Below are 20591 nucleotides of genomic sequence, written 5' to 3'. Positions count from 1 at the left end.
ATAGCCATCCTCATAGATATGAGGTGATACTTCATTGTGGTTTTGATTTGCATTTCCCTGATGATTAGTGATGTTAAGTATTTTTTTGTTTACTTGTTGGCCATTCGTATGTTATTTTTTGAGAAATAGGCATTCAGATTCTTTGCCCATTTTTAAATTGGGTTATTTTTTTCTTCTGAGTGGTTTGAGTTCCTTATATATTTTGGATATTAAATCTTCATCTGATATAGGTTGCAAATATTTTCTGTCATTCTGGAGGTTGTCTCTTCACTCTGTGGATTGTTTTCTTTGCTATGCAAAAGTTTGATGCAATCCTATTTGTCTGTTTTTGCTTCTGTTGTGTGTGCTTTGGGATTATATCCTCATATCAAAAAAAACAAAAAAAACCCAAAAAAAACAAAATCATTCTCCAGACCAGTGTTCTAAGTTTCCATGGCGCTTTTCCCCTACGTTTTTTTCTAGTAGTTTTATCATATCAGGTCTTAAAGCTTAAGTATTTAATCCATTTTGAGTAGATTTTTGTATATGGTGTAAGACGAGGGTCTAATTTCATTTTCTGCAAATGGATATTTAGTTTTCCCAGTGCCATTTATTGAAGAGACTGTCATTTCTCCATTGAGTGTTAGTGGCATCTTTGTTGAAAATTAATTGACCCTAAATGGGTAGATAGACTTTTGGGCTTTGTATTCGGTTCCATTGGTTTGTGTGTCTGTTTTTATGCCAGCGCCATGCTAGAAGTTTTAGAAATTCTGTATTTAGATAATTTATTTTTCAAGTGATTTTCTTACATAAATTGTTTCTCAATATTTGTAATTTTCATTTTATTTTGCTTTCAGTAAGGGAAGTATCTGTGTTGCTAGCTTTTGAATGTAAGTTTTAAGTAGAGAAACTTTAATCAAGTTTCCAGGGTGAATACTAGTTTTGCTTAGTGATATGGTAGGAACTATTTGAAATTTTTGTTGAGGTTTATGTTTCCTGATTGTATGTATAGATAAAATTTACTTTTGACTGAGGATAATGATATTTGTGAGTATAAGAACATTTCCTTTGACCTCATCTACTTTACAGTGGGTCTTAACTGTCTTGATTAACTTGAACAATACCATACATTTTACAAGTTCTGTAAATTGACAGACTCCTGCTCGGTGTATAGTTGTTAGTAAAAGTATAAATTTGAGATAGGTAGATACTTTAGCCTGGTATAATTAAACTCTCCGAAGAATATTATTAATTATTTTAAAATTTTAAATCCTCGATATAAGAGAGGAATGATAAAGCATACCTTGTATCTATTTCTAATACAGTTTTATATAATAAAATAGAAAAAACTTTATTTTTTCAATAGTATGAGACAGTTTAGTAAAAACAAATTTTTGCCTTGCCTCCTTATTGAATAGAAGGGCCGATCTTGGTAAGAAATGGAAGGTGGCAGATATATAGCCAACGATACAAATACGGAGAAAGGAGGCTTTTGAGTATGTTGGATAGAGGAGGATTATGTCAGCATAGGTAGTCTAAACCAGGCATCCCCAGACTTTTTATACAGGGGGCCAGTTCACTGTCCCTCAGACCGTTGGAGGGCCGCCACATACTGTGCTCCTCTCACTGACCACCAATGAAAGAGGTGCCCCTTCCTGAAGTGCGGTGGGAGGCCAGATAAATGACCTCAGGGGGCCGCATGCGGCCCCTGGGCTGTAGTTTGGGGACGCCTGGTCTAAACCCTCGGTGTGGTCTTTGTTTTAATTTTTGCTATTTCCTAGCATTCTAACTAGAGATTTTCTTCCTTCTAGAATTCTATGAAGAAATTCTTTCCTTGGCATACAGTTTAACTTGCCACAGTATTTCCCTTCAATTGTGGCAGCTTCTAGGTATACTATATCAAGTATTTCAGCAGGATTCCTTTGAATACTTTACAGGTATGGATTTGACCATAGCATTTTTGCTTTTCTGTGTCTAGATGTTACTTCCTGTTAATTCCTGAAATAAAAACACGTATGATTCCAATATTGATCAGAAAATGTTTTTATTTCCCAGTCACATAAAAGCTGCGGCTATTGCAGCAGTGTTTCTCAGCCCTAGGTATGCAGGCAGAGGAGGTAGCCTGAATTTCTTATTGAGTCTTAAGTTAGTTTATGACCAGAGCATATATGCATATGTTAATTTAATAAATATCTTATGGACACGAACTGTATTCTAAGCTCTCTTCTGAGCTCAGCAATCCAGCAGTGAGCAAAATAAACAGCCTTTGCCTTTTTGAAACTTACATTCTAATGGGGATGATGGGAGGCTAGGAAGTCACTCAGGCAAATGAGCAAGAAAATATAAAATATGTCAGATAGTGATGAGTGTGCAGTGGAGAAAAGGAAAAAAATTCAGCACAAGTACTTCAATAAATGATGAGTGTCTTAGTCTTTCTGCTCCACATTTTCCCCATCTATAAATATTCAGCAGATTTATTACTTTCATTTCTAGCCTTTTGTGGTTGCACAGGAAGAAAGTAATGTGTGGGTGCTACAGAAATATGGTTTCAGTGGGAATAATTTATTTCTGTTCCTGTCACTCAAGTCTCATTGGGATTTCGATTTTTTTTCAGACATGATGCCTCTCCTGCATAATTATGTGACAATAGATACAGATACCTTACTATCAAATCCAAGACATTTAGAAATTCTTTTTACAATGTGTAGGAAGGTAAGCATGTCCTAATCTATTGTTGCAGTTGTTCTTAGTAACGCTTGCCGGTTTTGCTTCAGGTTACCTTTTCAGTTTGTTTCTTATACATTTCATTCTGCATTACCTTCATCAACATATATTTTTTTCATTTGTATTTTCAAAAGAATCTTTGGGATTTGAAAGTTTCATATTGTGTGTTGTGCTTATGAATGTTTGCTCCTTTTATATCTGTACTTTTTACTTTGTGTTTTTTCTTTTGGAAATGAAGTTTCTACCTGATTAAAGTGCTAGGAAAATTAACCACATATTTTGTTAATCTGTGACAAATGGCATGATCTTTTTTATTTTTTAATTTAATGTATATGTTGGAAGCCACTAGATATAGGTAATTTGAGCATAAACAACATAAGATAAAAATTGCAATAGTAGGAAAAGTATCATTTAACAAGATAATCTATAATCCACCTAATGGCTATTCTTATCCTGATACTCAAACCTGATTGTCTACCGTGTTGTTTTTGTCACAAGATAGATTTGGTCCTCTGTTGGTTATATTTTAGGATCTTTGGCTTAATATTGTTTTTCTTTTCCTTTAGGTAAACCCATATATATATATATATATATATATTTTTGAATCTACCTTTTGTCTGTATTTATGTCTCTTTCATTCCTGATATTTTAAAGTTTTATATATATATATATATATATATATATATATATAAAATATACACACATATACATAAAGATGAAACTATATTGCATAAATCTGGCAGGCCAATTTTATAAAGCTCACATAACCAGAAACCAGAAAGTTTGGCCAGACTTGAGAGTAAAGTAGCTAGTGTACAATTCCTCCCTAAACACACTTTTTCCTCAGTAGAAGGAGTGTACCCAAAATCTGGTAAGAGCTCTTCACTGCTAATCAGTATATCTGGTTTAGGTCTGGGTCTCAGTTCAGTTGTAAAGAGTCAGGGAAATTTTGGGAAGTCGGTAAGCTGTTTCACATATAAACTGAAGGGGCTGCATTGTGAGTTGTAATGAATTATTCACCACTGTGATAACCCATCTCGTTAAATCATAATCAGCTGGCAATCTTCAGTTTTTCCAGTTAGAGATGTAGCTAATAGAGAAAGAGGGAGAGGAAGCAACAAGTACAACAGTCCTGTGTCTTCCGTTAGTAATTCACAGCTTCTCTGTATGTTTGCAGATGCAGTAAAACTGATACGATTTCCTTATACTTATCAAGTAGTTAAAATTTATTTCATATTCTTTTATGAATATAAAATACTTGTTTTAATACTAGCTATTTGTTGAATTGTTATTGTATGACAGACATTTTCTAAGCACTTTATACATAATAACTTAATCTTTATGACAGTGTGAGGAAGGTATCACATTTGTATCAAAAGGAAACTGAGATAATTTCTTGCACTGCACCTGAGGTTAGGAAATAGTTCTAATCATGAAGCTACTATGTGTTGGAGCCAGATTTGAACCTAGTAGTCTGACTCCAGAGCCCATTTAAAAAAATTACAGCCGGGCACGGTGGCTCAAGCCTGTAATCCCAGCACTTTGGGAGGCCGAGGCGGGTGGATCACGAGGTCAAGAGATCGAGACCATCCTGGTCAACATGGTGAAACCCCGTCTCTACTAAAAATACAAAAAATTAGCTGGGCATGGTGGCACGTGCCTGTAATCCCAGCTACTCAGGAGGCTGAGGCAGGAGAATTGCCTGAACCCAGGAGGTGGAGGTTGCGGTGAGCCGAGATCACGCCATTGCACTCCAGCCTGGGTAACAAGAGGGAAAACTCTGTCTCAAAAAAAAAAAAAAAAAAATTACAAAATATATTTTTGTTTTCTTTCCTTTTGGCAAACCTAAAACTAATTGCCGATTCCTCCAAGTAAATTCAGTTTTGGGAAGGGGAAGTAATTATTTTTCTTTCTGTATCATACAACCTTACAAAGTAGGTTCTTTTATTCCCATTTTATAGATAGGGACAGTCAAAGAGGTTAAGTAACTTCTAAAAGCAGCTAATAAGTGGAAGAGCTATGGTTTGAACCAAGGCAGCCGGTTTCTAGAGTCCATTCACATTTAGAAGCTCGACTATGATATTTTGTCCTAGAGATAGCCTTCAAATTTATGTAAATACAGTTGATTCTTGGCTTTGCCTAGTATCTGCTTATGATTCAGCTCACTGACTACTTTCCAGTTTCCAAAATGTTTATTGCTGTTACCTCTATTTTTCTCTGTCTTTGTATATGTACATCTTTAAAATCTCTTTACCATTATTTTGATAGCATTTTGGGAGAGAATGAAATTAAATTAAATGGGAACATTAAATCTGTCAGAATTATCTGGAATTTCTTTTTTTTTTTTTTCTTTTTTTTTTTTTGAGATGGAGTTTCGCTCTTGTTACCCAGGATGGAGTGCAATGGCGCGATCTCGGCTCACCGCAACCTCCGCCTCCTGGGTTCAGGCAATTCTCCTGCCTCAGCCTCCTGAGTAGCTGGGATTACAGGCACGTGCCACCACGCCCAGCTAATTTTTAGTATTTTTAGTAGAGACGGGGTTTCACCATGTTGACCAGGATGGTCTCGATCTCTTGACCTCGTGATCCACCCGCCTCGGCCTCCCAAAGTGCTGGGATTACAGGCTTGAGCCACCGTGCCCAGCCTGGAATTTCTTAATTTATTTTTCTTAAATTTTTTTGGAAAATTAAGTTTTTAAATGTAAAGAATATAGTGTTCTTTATAGTATTATTTTGAATCTACCTTTTGTCTGTATGTCTCTTTCATTCCTAATATTTTTAAGTTTTGCATTTTTTTTTGCCTCTTAAAAATACTTTAAAAGTTGCTTACTTCATTAGGTCTTTATTCAATAGTTTGCTTTTTGTTTCCATTACCTCTATTTGTCTATATTTTAAATTTCTGTCCCACCCTTATTTCTTTAAGTCTATTCTTCTCCTTATATCTTGTATTTGATTAATTTTTTCATTATAAACAGTTTTTAATATAAGCATGCTCTACTCTAGGAACTTTTTTGGAAATCTTATTATAAGGCAGTCACACTCCAAATTTTAGGTATGAACATGTACATTGTAGAATTGTTTATGATAGTGAAAATGCAGAATTAACAATAGGGGAACTGTCTGGTAACTTTGTTATATTCACCTACTGTCATATTGTACAGTTATAAATGGTTACAATGTCCATGAAAAATATTCCTAATTATGAAGTTCATGTTGGGGAACTGAAATACAAAACTATGGTGGTTATGAAAAAATGGGTGCATATGGACCAGAATTCAAAAGGAACAGAAAAATAGTTTTATTGTTTAAAAAGAAGATTATTTTGTTTTGATTTCATTTTATAGTTTTGGTGCCTTTAAAGCAAAGCTTCATTTATCTGGAAAATTAACTCATATAGTCTACTTTACTAATCCAAGGTTAATAAATAAGTGAATTATTGCTCCTTATAAGAAATGAGAGATGATAGATGGAATTTATTTTGACCATTCTTCTTTGGGTTGGCGAGGTAAACTTGAACAACAAGCAAAGCTATGATTCCTATGGCTGAATTTATATGGGACATTTGTTTCATGTGGACTTGATTAACCTCTATACAGTGCCACTCACTGCTGAGCTAAATTATAATTACTGCAGGTACTATGTGGAGATGCAGGAGAAGATGCAGAGTGTCATGCAGCTAAACTTCTGGAAGTAATCATTCTGCAGTGCAAAGGAAGGGGAATTGATCAGGTAATGTATGTCTGGAAAGCACCTTCCTTGACAGTTACATTTGAAGTTTACATGCCTGCTTGACATTTTGTTTATATTATGATGAAAAATGGAAAGGACAGCCTATTCATTGTGCTTGCTGGTACAAATCCTGTTTAAATGACTGAAAGAGCCAAGCAGTTTGGAAACTGTACTTTGCTGAGAAAGGCATGCACAGAAAAATATGTAGTAATTTAAGGTGCTATAAAATAATGAAGGAAACATTAACTGAGTAAATTCTACTCAGATGGAGTCTCAGAGATTTTCACGTTCCCTTTATTTTTGTGTATTCTACTTAAATATTCCCAGGTACCTTTTCTAACCAGCAATTAAGGTACTATAGAAAGAAGTTTTTCTTGACCAATTTAAAAGGCAAAATTTCATACTTTGTATTATTTAATAAGCCACAAATTTTAATTCTTATTTTCAACAAGATTAATGCAATTTTTGATACTACTGTGGTATGATATTCAATAAGAAAAATGTTGAAATATTTAAGTAAAATGTGATTTTTTCTTTTAGTTCTATTTTACTTTATGTATTTCTTACAGTTTTGAGATGTAATTCACATTCCATCCATTTAAAGTGTATATGTAAGTGGTTTTTAGTGTATTCATAGAATTGTGCAACTGTTATCACAATTTTAGAATATTTCATCACCCCTCCCAAAAAGCTCATTAACAGTCATTTGCCCCAAGCTCTGGGCAACCACTATGACTTTATCTCTATCGATTTGCTTATTCTGGGCATTTTATATAAATGGAATAATCTTATATGTCGTCCTTTGTAACTGGCTTCTTTGACTTGGCATAAGGTTTTCAAGGTTCATCTATGTGATGGTGTGTATTGATACTTTCTGTTAATACCAAATAATATTTCATTGTATAGTTTAATCACATTTTATCCATTCATCAGTTGTTGGTCATTTGGGTTATTTTTACTTTTTGGCTATTATGAATAATGCTGTTTGGAACTTTCATGTACAAGGTTTTGTGTGGATATGTTTTCATTTTCTAGGAGTGGAATATGGTCATTCTGTGTTTAATCATTTGAGGGACTGTCAAACTGTTTCTAAAGCAGCTACACATTTTCCATTCCTGCAGCAATGATAGAGAGTTCCAATTTCTTCATGTTTTTGCCAACATTTGTTTCATTTGTGAAGTAGTGTCTCATTGTGGTTTTCATTTGCATTTTTATGATGTCTAATGATGTTGGTCATATTTCATGTACTGATTGGCCTTTATATATATATATATTATTGCACTTTAGGTTCTGGGGTACATGTGCAGAACATGCAGGATTGTTCCATAGGTACACACATGGCAATGTGGTTTGCTGCCTCCGTCCCCATCACTTCTATCTGGCATTTCTCCCCATGTTATCCCTCCCTAACCTCCCTACCCACTGCTGTCCCGACCCTAGTCCCCTGCAACAGACCCCTGTGTGTGTTGCTCCCCTCCCTGTGCCCGTGTGTTCTCCTTGTTCAACACCCGCCTCTGAGTGAGAACATGCAGTGTTTGATTTTCTGCTCTTGTGTTAGTTTGCTGAGAATGATGCTTTCCAGATTCATCCATGTCCCTACAAAGGACACGAACTCATCATGTTTTATGGCTGCATAGTGTTCCATGGTGTGAATATGCCAGATTTTCCTTGTCTAGTCTATCATCGATGGGCATTTGGGTTGGTTCCAGGTCTTTGCTATTGTAAACAGTGCTACAATGAACATATATGTGCATGTGTCATTATAATAGAATGATTTATAATCCTTTAGATATATTCCTAGTAATGGGATTGCTGGGTGAAATGGAATTTCTATTTCTAGGTCCTTGAGGAAGTGCCACACTGTCTTCCACAGTGGTTGAACTAATTTACACTCCCACCAACAGTGTAAAAGTGTTCCTATTTCTCCACATCCTCTCCAGCATCTGTTGTCTCCAGACTTTGTAATGATCGTTATTCTAACTGGCATGAGATGGTATCTCAATGTGGTTTTGATTTGCATTTCTCTAATAATCAGTGATGATGAGCATTTTTTCATATGTTTGTTGGCCTCATAAATGTCTTCTTTTGAAAAGTGTCCATTCATATCCTTTGCCTACTTTTGAATGGGTTTGTTTGTTTCTTGTAAATCTTTTTTAGTTCTTTGTAGATTCTGGATGTTAGCCCTTTGTTAGATGGGTAGATTGCAAATTTTTTCCCTCATTCTATTGGTTGCTGATTCACTCTAATGACTGTTTCTTTTGCTGTACGAAAGCTCTGGAGTTAACTAGGCCCCATTTGTTTATTTTGGCTTTTGTTGCCAATGTTTTTGGTGTTTTGGTCATGAAGTCCTTGCCTATGCCTATGTCCTGAATGGTTTTGCCTAGGTTTTCTTCTAAGGTTTTTATGGTGTTAGGTGTGATGTTTAAGTCTTTGATCCATCTGGAGTTAATTTTTGTGTAAGGTATCAGAAAGAGATCCAGTTTCTGCTTTCTGCACATGGCTAGCCAGTTATCCCAGCACCATTTATTAAACAGGGAATTCTTTCCCCATTGCTTGTTTTTGCCAGGTTTGTCAAACATCAGATGGTTGTAGATGTGTGGCATTTCCTCTGACGCCTCTGTTCTGTTCTATTAGTCTATATCTCTGTTTTGGTACCAGTACCATGCTGTTTTGATTACTGTAGCCTTGTAGTATAGTTTGAAGATAGGTAGCGTGATGCCTCCAGCTTTGTTCTTTTTGCTTAGGATTGTCTTGGTCATGCAGGCTCTCTTTTGGTTCCATATGAAGTTTAAGGTGTTTTTTTTTCAATTCTGTGAAGAGAGGCATAGGTAGCTTGATGGGGATAGCATTGAATCTATAAATTACTTTGGGCAGTATGGCCATTTTCACGATATTCCTTCTTCCTAACCATGAGCATGGAATGTTTATCCATCTATTTGTGTCCTCTCATTTCCTTAAGCAGTGGTTTGTAGTTCTTCTTGAAGAGATCTTTTACATCCTTTGTTAGTTGTATTCCTTGGTATTTTATTCTCTTTGTAGCAATTGTGAGTGGCAGTTTGTTCTTGATTTAGCTCTCTTTAAGTCTGTTATTGGTGTATAGGAATGCTTGTGATTTCTGCACATTGATTTTGTATCCTCAGACTTTGCTGAAGTTGCTTATCAGTTTAAAGAGATTTTGGGCTGAGATGATGGGGTCTTCTGAATATACAATCATATTGTCTGCACATAGAGACAGTTTGACTTCCTGCTTTCCTAATTGAATATCCTTTATTTCTTTTTCTTGCCTGATTGCTCTGGTTACAACATCCAATACTATATTGAATAGGAGTGGTGAGAGAGGGCATCCTTGTCTAGTGCCAGATTACAGGGAGAATGCTTCCAATTTTTGCCCATTCAGTATGCTACTGGCTGTGGATTTATTGTAAATAGCTTTTATTATTTTGAGCTATGTTCTGTCGATACCTGGTTTATTGAAAGTTTTTAGCATAAAGAGCTGTTGAACTTTGTCGAAGGTCTTCTCTGCATCTATTGAGATAATCATGTGGTTTTTGTCTTTGGTTCTGTTTATGTGGTGGATTATGTTTATAGACTTGCATATGTTGAACCAGCCTTGCAGCCCTGAGATGAAGCCTACTTGATCATGATGCATAAGCTTTTTTTTTTTTTGGAGACGGAGTTTCGCTCTTGTTACCCAGGCTGGAGTGCAATGGCGTGATCTCGTCTCACCGCAACCTCCGCCTCCTGGGTTCAGGCAATTCTCCTGCCTCAGCCTCCTGAGTAGCTGGGATTACAGGCACGTGCCACCATGCCCAGCTAATTTTTTGTATTTTTAGTAGAGACGGGGTTTCACCATGTTGACCAGGATGGTCTCGATCTCTTGACCTCGTGATCCACCCACCTCGGCCTCCCAAAGTGCTGGGATTACAGGCTTGAGCCACTGCGCCCGGCCTATGGATAAGCTTTTTGATGTGCTGTTCCAATCGGCTTGCCAGTATTTTATTGAAGATTTTTGCATCTATATTCATTGTGGATATTGGCCTGAAGTTTTCTTTTCTTGTTGAGTCTCTGCCAGGTTTTGGTATCAGGATGATGATGTTGGTCTCATAAAATGATTTGGGAAGGATTCCGTGTTTTTAAATTGTTTGGAATAGTTTCAGAAGGAGTGGTACCAGCTCCTCTTTGTATGTCTGGTAGAATTCAGCTGTGAACTCATCTGGTCCTGGGCTTCTTTTTGTTGGTAGGCTCTTAATTGCTGCCTCTACTGCAGCCTTTGTCATTGGTCTTTTCAGGGTTTCCACTTCTTCCTGGTTTAGACTCGTGAGGGTGCAAGTGTCTAGGAATTTATCCATTTCTTCCAGGTTTACTGGTTTATGTGCATAGAGTTGTTTGTAGTAATCACCTATGGTAGTTTTTATTTCTGTATAATAGGTTGTGATATCCCCTTTATTATTATATTTTGCATCTATTTGATTCTTCTGTCTTTTCTTTCTTATTCATTTGGCTAGCAGTCTATTTTTTATCTTTTCAAAGATCCTAGATTTATTGATTTTTTTGCAGGTTTTTTTGTGTCTCTGTCTCCTTCAGTTCTGCTCTGATCTTAGTTATTTCTTGTCTTCTGCTAGCTTTTGAGTTTTTTTGATCTTGCTCCTTTATTTCTTTCAATTTTGATGATAGGGTGTCGATTTTAGATCTTTCCTTTCTTCTCATGTGGGCATTTATTGCAATAAATTTTCCTCTGGACACTGCTTTAAGTGTGTCCCAGAGATTCTAGTACGTTGTGTCTTTGTTCTTGGTTTTGAAGAACATCTTTATTTCTGCCTTCATTTTGTTGTTTATCCAGTCAACATTCAAGAGCCAGTTGTTCAGTTTCCAAGAAGTTGTGCATTTCTGAGTTAGTTTCTGAATTCTGAGTTCTAATTTGATTGTGGTCTGAGAGACTGTTATGATTTCTGTTCTTTTGCATTTGCTAAGTAGTGATTTACTTCCAATTATGTGGTCAATTTTCTAGAGTACATGTGATGTGGTGCTGAGAAGAATATATATTCTGTGGATTTGGGGTGGAGATTTCTGTAGATGTCTCTTAGGTCTGCTTGGTCCAGATCTGAGTTCAAGTCCTGGATGTCCTTGTTAATTTTCTGTCTCGTTGATGTCAAATATTGACAGTGGAGTGTTAAAGTCTCCCAGTATTGTTGTGTGCCAGTCTGTGTCTCTTTGTAGGTTGTTAAGAACTTGCTTTATGTATCTGGGTACTCTTGCATTGGGTGCATATGTATTTGGGATCATTAGCTCTTCTTGTTGCATTGATCCTTTTCCCATTTTGTAATGCCCTTCTTTGTCTCTTTTGATCTTTGTTGGTTTAAAGTCTATTTTCTCAGAGACTAGGATTGCAACTCCTGCTTTTTTTTGCTCTCCATTTGCTTGGTAAATCTTCCTCCATCCCTTTATTTTGAGCCCATGTCTATCCTTGCATGTGAGAGGGGTTTCCTGGATACACTACACTGATGGGTTTTGACTTTTTATCCAATTTGCCAGTCTGTGTCTTTTGATTGGGGCATTTAGCCCATTTTCATTTAGGGTTAATATTGTTATGTGTGAATTTGATCCTGCCATTTTGATGCTAGCTGTTGTTTTACCTGTTAGTTGATGCAGTTTCTTCATTGTGTCAATGCTGTTTACCATTTGTTATGTTTCTGGAGTGGTTGGTACTGCTTTTTTCCTTTCTATGTTTAGTGCTTCTTTCAGGAGCTTTTGTAAGGCAGGCCTGGTGGTAATGAAATCTCTCAGCAATTGCTTGTTCCTAAAGGATTTTATTTCTCCTTTGCTTATGAAGCTTAGTTTGGCTGGTTATGAAATTCTAGATTGAAAGTTCTTTTCTTTAAGGATGTTGAATATTGGCCCCCACTCTCTTTTGGCCTGTAGGATTTATGCTGAGAGATCTGCTGTGAGTCTGATGGGCTTCCCTTCATGGGTAACTCCATCTTTTTCTCTGGCTGCCTGTAGCATTTTTTCCTTCATTTCAACCCTGGTGAATCTGACAATTACGTGCCTTGGGGTTGCTCTTCTTCAGGAATATTTTTGTGGTGTTCTCTGTATTTCCTGGATTTGAATATTGGTCTGCCTTGCTGGGTTGGGGAAGTTCTCCTGGACGATATCCTGAAGAGTGTTTTCCAGCTTGGATTCATTCTCTCCATCACTCTCAGGTATACCTATCAAATGTAGATTAGGTCTTTTCACATAATTCCATAATTTTTGGAGGCTTTGTTCATTTTTTTTCCACTCCTTTTTCTGTAATCTTGCCTTCTCATTTTATTTCAGTGATTTGATCTTCAATCTCTGATACCCTTCCTCTGCTTGATAGCTTCGGCTATTAAAACTTATGTATGCTTCACAAACTTCTCGTATTGTGTTTTTCAGCTATATTAAGTCATGTATAATCTTCTCTATGCTGTTTATTCTCATTAGCATTTCTTCAAAGCTTTTTTCCAGGTTCTTAATTTTTTTGCATTGGGTTAGAACATGTTCTTTTAGCTCAGAGAAGTTTGTTATTACCCACCTTTTGAAGCCTGTTTCTGTCAGTTCGTCATATTGATTCTCCATCCAGCTTTGTTCCCTTGCTGGTGAGGAGTTGTGATCCCTTGGAGGAGGAGAGACATTCTGGTTTTGGGTGGTTTCATCCTTTTTGCACTGGTTTCCTCTTATCTTTGTGGATTTATCTACCTGTGTTGTTTTTGTAGTTGGTGACTTTTGGATGGGGTCTTTGAGTTGACATGCTTTTTGTTGATGATGAAGTTATTTCTTCTTGTTTTTTAGTTTTCCTTATAATAGTCAGGTCCCTCTGCTGTAGGACTGCTGGAGGTCCACACCAGATTCTTCTTGCCTGGGGATCACCTGCAGCCACTGCAGAACAGTAAGGGTTGCTGCCTGTTTCTTCTTCTGTTATCTTAGTTCCAGAAGGATACCTGCCAGATGTCAGCCTGAGCTCTCCTTTACGAGGTGTCTCTTTGGATATAGGTGGGTTGGGGAGCTGCTTGAGGGGACATTCTGTCCCTTATAGTAGCTCAAGTGCTGAACTGTGAGCCCCATTGTTCTGTTCAGAGCTGCTGGACTTTTATGTTTAAGTCTGTTGCAGCGGAACTCATAACCGCCCTTTTTCCAGATGCTCTGTCCTGGGAAGGTGGGGCTTTATTCATAAGTTCCTGATGTGCTGCTGTCTTTTTTTTTTTTTTAATTGGATTTTAGGTTTTGGGGTACATGTGAAGAACATGCAAGATGGTTGCATAAGTACACACATGGCAGTGTGATTTGCTGCCTTCCTCCCCATCACCTACATCTGGCATTTCTGCCTATGCTATCTCTTCCCAACTCCCCACACCCCACTATCCCTCCCCTATTTTTCCCCAACTGACCCCAGTGTGTAGTGCTCCCCTACCTGTGTCCATGTGTTCTCATTGTTCAACACCCACCTATGAGCGAGAACATGCGGTGTTTGATTTTCTGCTCTTGTGTCGGTTTGCTGAGAATGATGGTTTCCAGGTTCATCAATATCCCTACAAGGGACACGAAGGCATTATTTTTGATGGCTACATAATATTCCATGGTGTATATGTGCCACATTTTCCCTGTCCAGTCTATCATCGATAGGCATTTGGGTTGGTTCCAGGTCTTTGCTATTGTAAACTGTGCTGCAATGAACATTCGTGTGCATATGTCCTTGTAGTAGAACGATTTATAATCCTTTGGATATATACCCAGTAATGGGATTGCTGGGTCAAATGGAATTTCTATTTCTAGGTCCTTAAGGAAACACCACACTGTCTTCCACAATGGTTGAACTAATTTACACTCCCACCAACAGTGTACAAGTGTTCCTATTTCTCCACATCTTCTCCACATCTGTTATCTCTAGATTTTTTTTTTTTTTTGAGACAGAGTTTCACTCTTGTTACCCAGGCTGGAGTGCAATGGCGCGATCTCGGCTCACTGCAACCTCCATCTCCTGGGTTCAGGCAATTCTCCTGCCTCTGCCTCCTGAGTAGCTGGGATTACAGGCAGGTGCCACCATGCCCAGCTAATTTTTTGTATTTTTAGTAGAGACGGGGTTTCACCATGTTGACCAGGATGGTCTCGATCTCTTGACCTCATGATTCACCCACCTCAGCCTCCCAAAGTGCTGGGATTACAGGTGTGAGCCACCGCGCCTGGCCGTCTCTAGATTTTTTGATGATCACCATTCGAACTGGCGTGAGATGGTATCTCAATGAAGTTTTGATTTGCATTTCTCTAATGACCAGTGATGATGAGCATTTTTTCATATGTTTGTTGGCCTCCTGTATGTCTTCTTTTGTGAAGTGTCTGTTCATATCCTTCACCCACTTTGGAATGGGCTTGTTTGTTTTCTTCTTGTAAATCTGTTTTAGTTCTTGGTAAATTCTGGATGTTAGCCCTTTGTCAAATGGGTAGACTGCAAAATTTTTTTCCCATTCTGTTGGTTGCTGATTCACTCTAATGACTGTTTTCTTTTGCTGTGCAGAAGCTGTGGAGTTTGATTAGGTTCCATTTGTCTATTTTGGCTTTTGTTGCCAATGTTTTTGGCATTTTGGTCATGAAGTCCTTGCCTACGCCTGTGTCCTGAATGGTTTTGCCCAGATTTTCTTCTAGGGTTTTTATGGTGTTAGGTCTTATGTTTAAGTCTTTAATCCATCTGGAGTTTATTTTAGTGTAAGGTGTCAGGAAGGAATCCAGTTTCTGCTTTCTGCAGATGGCAAGCCAGTTTTCCCAAGACCATTTATTAAACAGGGAATTCTTTCCCCATTGCTTGTCTTTGTCAGGTTTGTCAAACATTGGATGGTTGTAGATATGTTGTGTTGCCTCTGAGGCCTGTGTTCTGTTCTATTGGTCTATATCTCTGTTTTGGTACCAGTACTATGCTGTTTTGATTACTGTAGCCTTGTAGTATAGTTTGAAGTCTGGTAGTATGATGCCTCCCGCTTTGTTCATTTTGCTTAGAATTGAATTGACTGTGTGGGCTCTCTTTTGGTTCCATATGAAGTTTAAGGTGTTTTTTTCCAGTTCTGTGAAGAAGGTCATTGGTAGCTTGATGGGGATAGCATTGAATCTGTAAATTACTTTTGGCAGTATGGCCATTTTCACGATATTGATTCTTCCTAACCATGAACATGGAATGTTTCTCCATCTGTTTATGTCCTCTCTTATTTCGTTGAGCAGTGGCTTGTTGTTCTCTTTGAAGAGGTTCCTTCTTGTATTCCTAGGTATTTTATTCTCTTTGTGGCAATTGTGGATGGCAGTTTGTTCTTGATTTGGCTCTCTTTAAGTCTGTTATTGGTGTATAGGAATGCTTGTGATTTTTGCACATTGATTTTGTATCCTGAGACTTTGCTGAAGTTGCTTATCAGTTTCAGGAGTTTTTGGGGAGAGACAATGGAGTCTTCTAGATATACAATCATGTCGTCTGCATATAGAGACAATTTGATTTCCTCCTTTCCTATTTGAATACCCTTTATTTCTTTTTCTTCCCTGATTGCTCTGGCTAGAACTTCCAGTACTATATTGAATAGGAGTGGTAAGAGAGGGCATCCTTGTCTAGTGCCAGATTTCAAATGCAGTGCTTCCAGTTTTTGCCTGTTCAGTATGATATTGGCTGTTGTTTTGTCATAAATAGCTTTTATTATTTTGAGATATGTTCCATCAATACCTAGTTTATTGAGGGTTTTTAGCATAAAGAGCTTTTGAATTTTGTCAAAGGCCTTCTCTGCATCAATTGAGATAATCATGTGGTTTTTGTCTTTGGTTCTGTTTATGGTGGATTATGTTTATAGACTTGCATATGTTGAACCAGCCTTGCATCCCTGGGATGAAGCCTACTTGATCATGGTGGATAAACTTTTTGATGTGCTGTTGCAATCGGCTTGCCAGTATTTTGTTGACGATTTTTGCATCTGTGTTCATCATGGATATTGGCCTGAAGTTTTCTTTTCTTGTTGACTCTCTGCCGGGTTTTGGTATCAGAATGATGTTGGTCTCATTAAATCATTTGGGAAGGATTCCATGTTTTCGAATTGTTTGGAATAGTTTCAGAAGGAGTGGTACCAGCTCCTCTTTGTATGTCTGGTAGAATTTGGCTATGAACCCGTCTGGACCTGGGCTTTTTTTGGGTGGTAGGCTCTTAATTGCTACCTCAACTTCAGACCTTGTTATGGGTCTATTCAGGGTTTTGACTTCTTCCTGGTTTGGGCTTGCGAGGAGGCAAGTGTCCAGGAATTTATCCATTTCTTCCAGGTTTACTGGTTTATGTGCATTGAGTTGTTTGTAATAATCTCTGATGATGATTTGAATTTCTGTGGAATCTTTGGTGATATCCCCTTTATCATTTTTTATTGTATCTATTTGATTATTCTCTCTTTTCTTTTTTATTAATCTGGCTAGTGGTCTATTTCGTTGATCTTTTCGAAAAACCAGCTCTTGGATTTATTGATTTTTTTGAAGGGTTTTTTTTGTGTCTCTGTCTCCTTTAGTTCTGCTTTGATCTTAGTTATTTCTTGTCTTCTGCTAGGTTTCGAGTTTTTTTAAATCTTGCTCCTCTCGCTCTTTCAGTTTTATTGCTAGGGTGTCAAGTTTAGATCTCTCCTCTTCTCATGTGGGCACTTACTGCTATGTATTTTCCTCTAGAGACTGCTTTAATGTGTTCCAGAGATTCTGGTTTGTTGTATCATCGTACTTGTTGGTTTTGAAGAACATCTTTATTTCTGCCTTTATTTCATTGTTTATCCAGTCCACATTCAAGAGCCAGTTGTTCAGTTTCCATGAAGCTGTGCCGTTTTGAGTTAGCGTCTGCATTCTGAGTTCTAACTCGATTGCACTGTGGTCTGAGAGACTGTTTGTTAATGATTTCCGTTCTTTTGCATTTGCTAAGTAGTGATTTGCTTCCAATTATGTGGTCAGTTTTAGAGTGGGTGTGATGTGGTGCTGAGAAGAATGTCTATTCTGTGGATTTGGGGTGGAGCGCTCTGTAAATGTCTATTAGGTTTGCTTGTTCCAGGTCTGAGTTCAAGTCCTGGATATCCTTGTGAATTTTCTGTCTGGTTGATCTGTCTAATATTGACAATGGGGTGTTAAAGTCTCTCACTATTATTGTGTGGGAGTCTAAGTCTCTTTGTAAGTCATTAAGAACTTATGTATCTGGGTGCTCCTATATTGGGTGCTTATATATTTAGGATTGTTAGCTCTTCTTGTTGCATTGATCCTTTTACCATTATGTAATGTCCTTCTTTGTCTCTTTTGAATTTTGTTGCTTTAAAGTCGTTTTATCAGAGATGAGAAATGCAACTCCTGCTTTTTTTTTTTTTTTTTTTTTTTTTGAGTCAGAGTTTTGCTCTTGTTACCCAGGCTGGAGTGCAATGGCGCGATCTCGGCTCACTGCAACCTCCGCCTCCTGGGTTCAGGCAGTTCTCCTGCCTCAGCCTCCTGAGTAGCTGGGACTACAGGTGTATGTCACCGTGCCCAGCTAATTTTTGTATTTTTAGTAGAGACGGGGTTTCACCATGTTGACCAGGATGGTCTCGATCTCTTGCCCTTGTGATCCACCCGTCTCATCCTCCCAAAGTGCTGGGATTACAGAACTCCTGCTTTTTTTTGCTCTCCATTTGCTTGGTAAATCTTCCTCCATCCCTTTATTTTGAGCCTTTGTGTATCCTTGCATGTGAGATGAGTTTCCTGGATACCGCACACTGATGGGTTTTTGGCTTTTTTTTTTTTTTTGAGACAGAGTGTCGCTCTTGTTACCCAGGCTGGAGTGCAATGGCACGATCTCGGCTCACCGCAACCTCCGCCTCCTGGGTTCAAGCAATTCTCCTGCCTCAGCCTCCTGAGTAGCTGGGATTACAGGCACGCACCACCATACCCAGCTAATTTTTTGTATTTTTGGTAGAGACAGGGTTTCACCATGTTGACCAGGATGGTCTCGATCTCTCGACCTTGTGATCCACCCACCTCGGCCTCCCAAAGTGCTGGGATTACAGGCTTGAGCCACCGCACCCGGCCGGGTTTTTGGCTTTTTATCCAATTTGCCAGTCTATGTCTTTTGATTGAGGCATTTAACCCATTTACATTTAGGGTTAATATTGTTGTGTGTGAATTTGATCCTGCCATTTTGATGCCAGCTGGCTGTTTTGCCCGTTAGTTAATGCAGATTCTTGATTGTGTCAATGTTCTTTATTATTTGGTGTGTTTTTGGAGTGTCTGGTACTGGTTGTTCCTTTCTATGTGTAGAGCCTCTTTCAGGAGCTCTTGTAAAGCAGGCCTGGTGGTGATGAAATCTCTGAGTACTTGTTTGTTCACAAAGGATTTTATTTTTCCTTCACTTTTGAAGCTTAGTTTGGCTGGGTATGAGATTCTGGGTTGAAAGTTATTTTCTTTAAGGATGTTGAATATTGGCTCCCACTCTCTTCTGGCTTGTAGGGTTTCTGCTGAGAGATCTGCTGTGAGTCTGATAGGCTTCCCTTTGTGGGTAACCTGACCTTTCTCTCTCACTTCCCTTAGCATTTTCTCCTTCATTTCTACCCTGGCCTGGCTCCCTATTTCAGTCTCCTTTTGAATCAGATGAATGGGCGATCTGCCTTCCCAGGGCTCCAATTGCCAGCTAAGAGGGCACCCAGACCAGTGTATTTTGAATGGAGAATCGCCGTGCCAGGGCACTGGCAAAGCAGCTGCGTGGGCCAAAACAGCCACGCAGTCCAAAAGAGCTGTGCTGGTGACCTGTGGGGCCCCTCTGCCTGGGAATCTCCTGGTCTGTGGGCAATAAAAATCCGTTTGGAAATGCGACATCCACTCACCCTCTGCGCTTTCACTGGGAGCTGCAATCCTGAGCTGTTCCTAGTCGGCCATCTTCCCCGAGGTCTGCTGTCTTTTTTCAGAGATGCCCGGCCCAGCAAGGAGGTAGCCTAGTCACACTCTGCCAGCAGAGGCATTGCTGAGCTGCCATGAGGTGGCAAAGCCCACCTGCTGTGTGAACTTCCTTGCGGTTTTGTTTACAGAGGTGTAGTTAGAACTGCCTTGGTAATGGCGGTCTGTCTTGGTAATGGCAGTCTGCCTTAGTAATGGCGGACCGTCTCGGTAATGGCGGACTGCCTTAGTAATGTTGGATTGCCTTGGTAATGGCTGACTGCCTCAGTAATGGTGGACTGCCTCAGTAATGGCAGACGCCTTTCCCCCCACAGAGCTGGACTGTCCCCGGTCTAGCCGCACTTGCTGCAAAACTCTCAATCCAGAGCATTTCAGATTGCTGGTCTTTGTGGGGGTGGGACCTACTGAGCCAGATCACCTGGCTCCGTTTCAACTCCCTTTTTTTCAGTTGAATGGGCGGCTGTCTCCCAGCTCTTCCAGGTGCCAGTTGGAACAGCTGCCCAGATTTGTGTTTTTGTGTGGAGACCTGCTACGCCAGCTGAAACAGCCATGCTGTAAACTCATGGCACTTTTCAGCCTGGGAATCTCCTGATCTTTGGGCTGTAATAACTCGTTTGGAAATGCAGTGATCACTCACCTTCTGCGTTGTTTTTGCTGGGAACTGCACTCCAGAGCTTTTCCTATTTGGCCATCTTGGATTCCCTAGGAGCTGGCCTTTCATTTGTCTTTTTTTGGGGAAATGTCTAATCAGATCATTTGCTCATTTGTAATTATTTGTTTATATATTGAGTTGCTGGAGTTCATTATATATTCTATATTGAAGCCTGTTATCAGGCGTTATTTGCAAAATTTTCTCCCAGTTGTCTTGATGGTGTCCTTTGAGGCACAGATGTTTTTAATTTTGATGATATCCATTTGTTATTTGATTGCTTGTGATTTGTTGGTGTTTGGTTTTTGGTTTTTTGTTTTTAAAAAAACCACTGGGCTGGAGTGCAGTGGCACAGTCTTGGCTCACTGCAGCCTTGTCCTCCAATCCTCCCACCTCAGCCTCCTGAGTAGCTGGGACTGCAGGCTACTACACCTGGCAAATTTTTGTAGGAAAGTGCTTGCAGAACAGGCATGGGCCATTGTGCCCAGCTGGTGGTGTCATCTGTAACAAACATTGGTAGCTCCAGTGTCATAAAGATTTACCCTCTTTTATTCTAAGAGTTTTATAGTTTTTTTCTGTTATATTTATGTCTT

The 20591-nt window shown here is 38.8% G+C and overlaps 1 protein-coding gene across 1 annotated transcript in view; it reads left to right on the top strand.

The window, feature by feature from the left end:
• The window catches only part of IPO8 (importin 8), an 82047-nt gene that overhangs the window by 43241 nt on the left and 18215 nt on the right, over window positions 1-20591 (top strand). The window contains exons 18-20 of the mRNA XM_003926622.3: window positions 1791-1916; window positions 2594-2691; window positions 6336-6431. Of these exons, the coding sequence (XP_003926671.1) occupies window positions 1791-1916; window positions 2594-2691; window positions 6336-6431 (320 nt within the window). The remainder of the gene's footprint in view (window positions 1-1790; window positions 1917-2593; window positions 2692-6335; window positions 6432-20591) is intronic.

The sequence above is a fragment of the Saimiri boliviensis genome, chromosome 7 (assembly GCF_048565385.1).
Source record: "Saimiri boliviensis isolate mSaiBol1 chromosome 7, mSaiBol1.pri, whole genome shotgun sequence".
In the NCBI taxonomy this organism is placed as follows: Eukaryota; Metazoa; Chordata; class Mammalia; order Primates; family Cebidae; genus Saimiri; species Saimiri boliviensis.
Note: the sequence above shows the minus strand (reverse complement) of the source record. Positions and strands in the feature narration are given on the sequence as shown.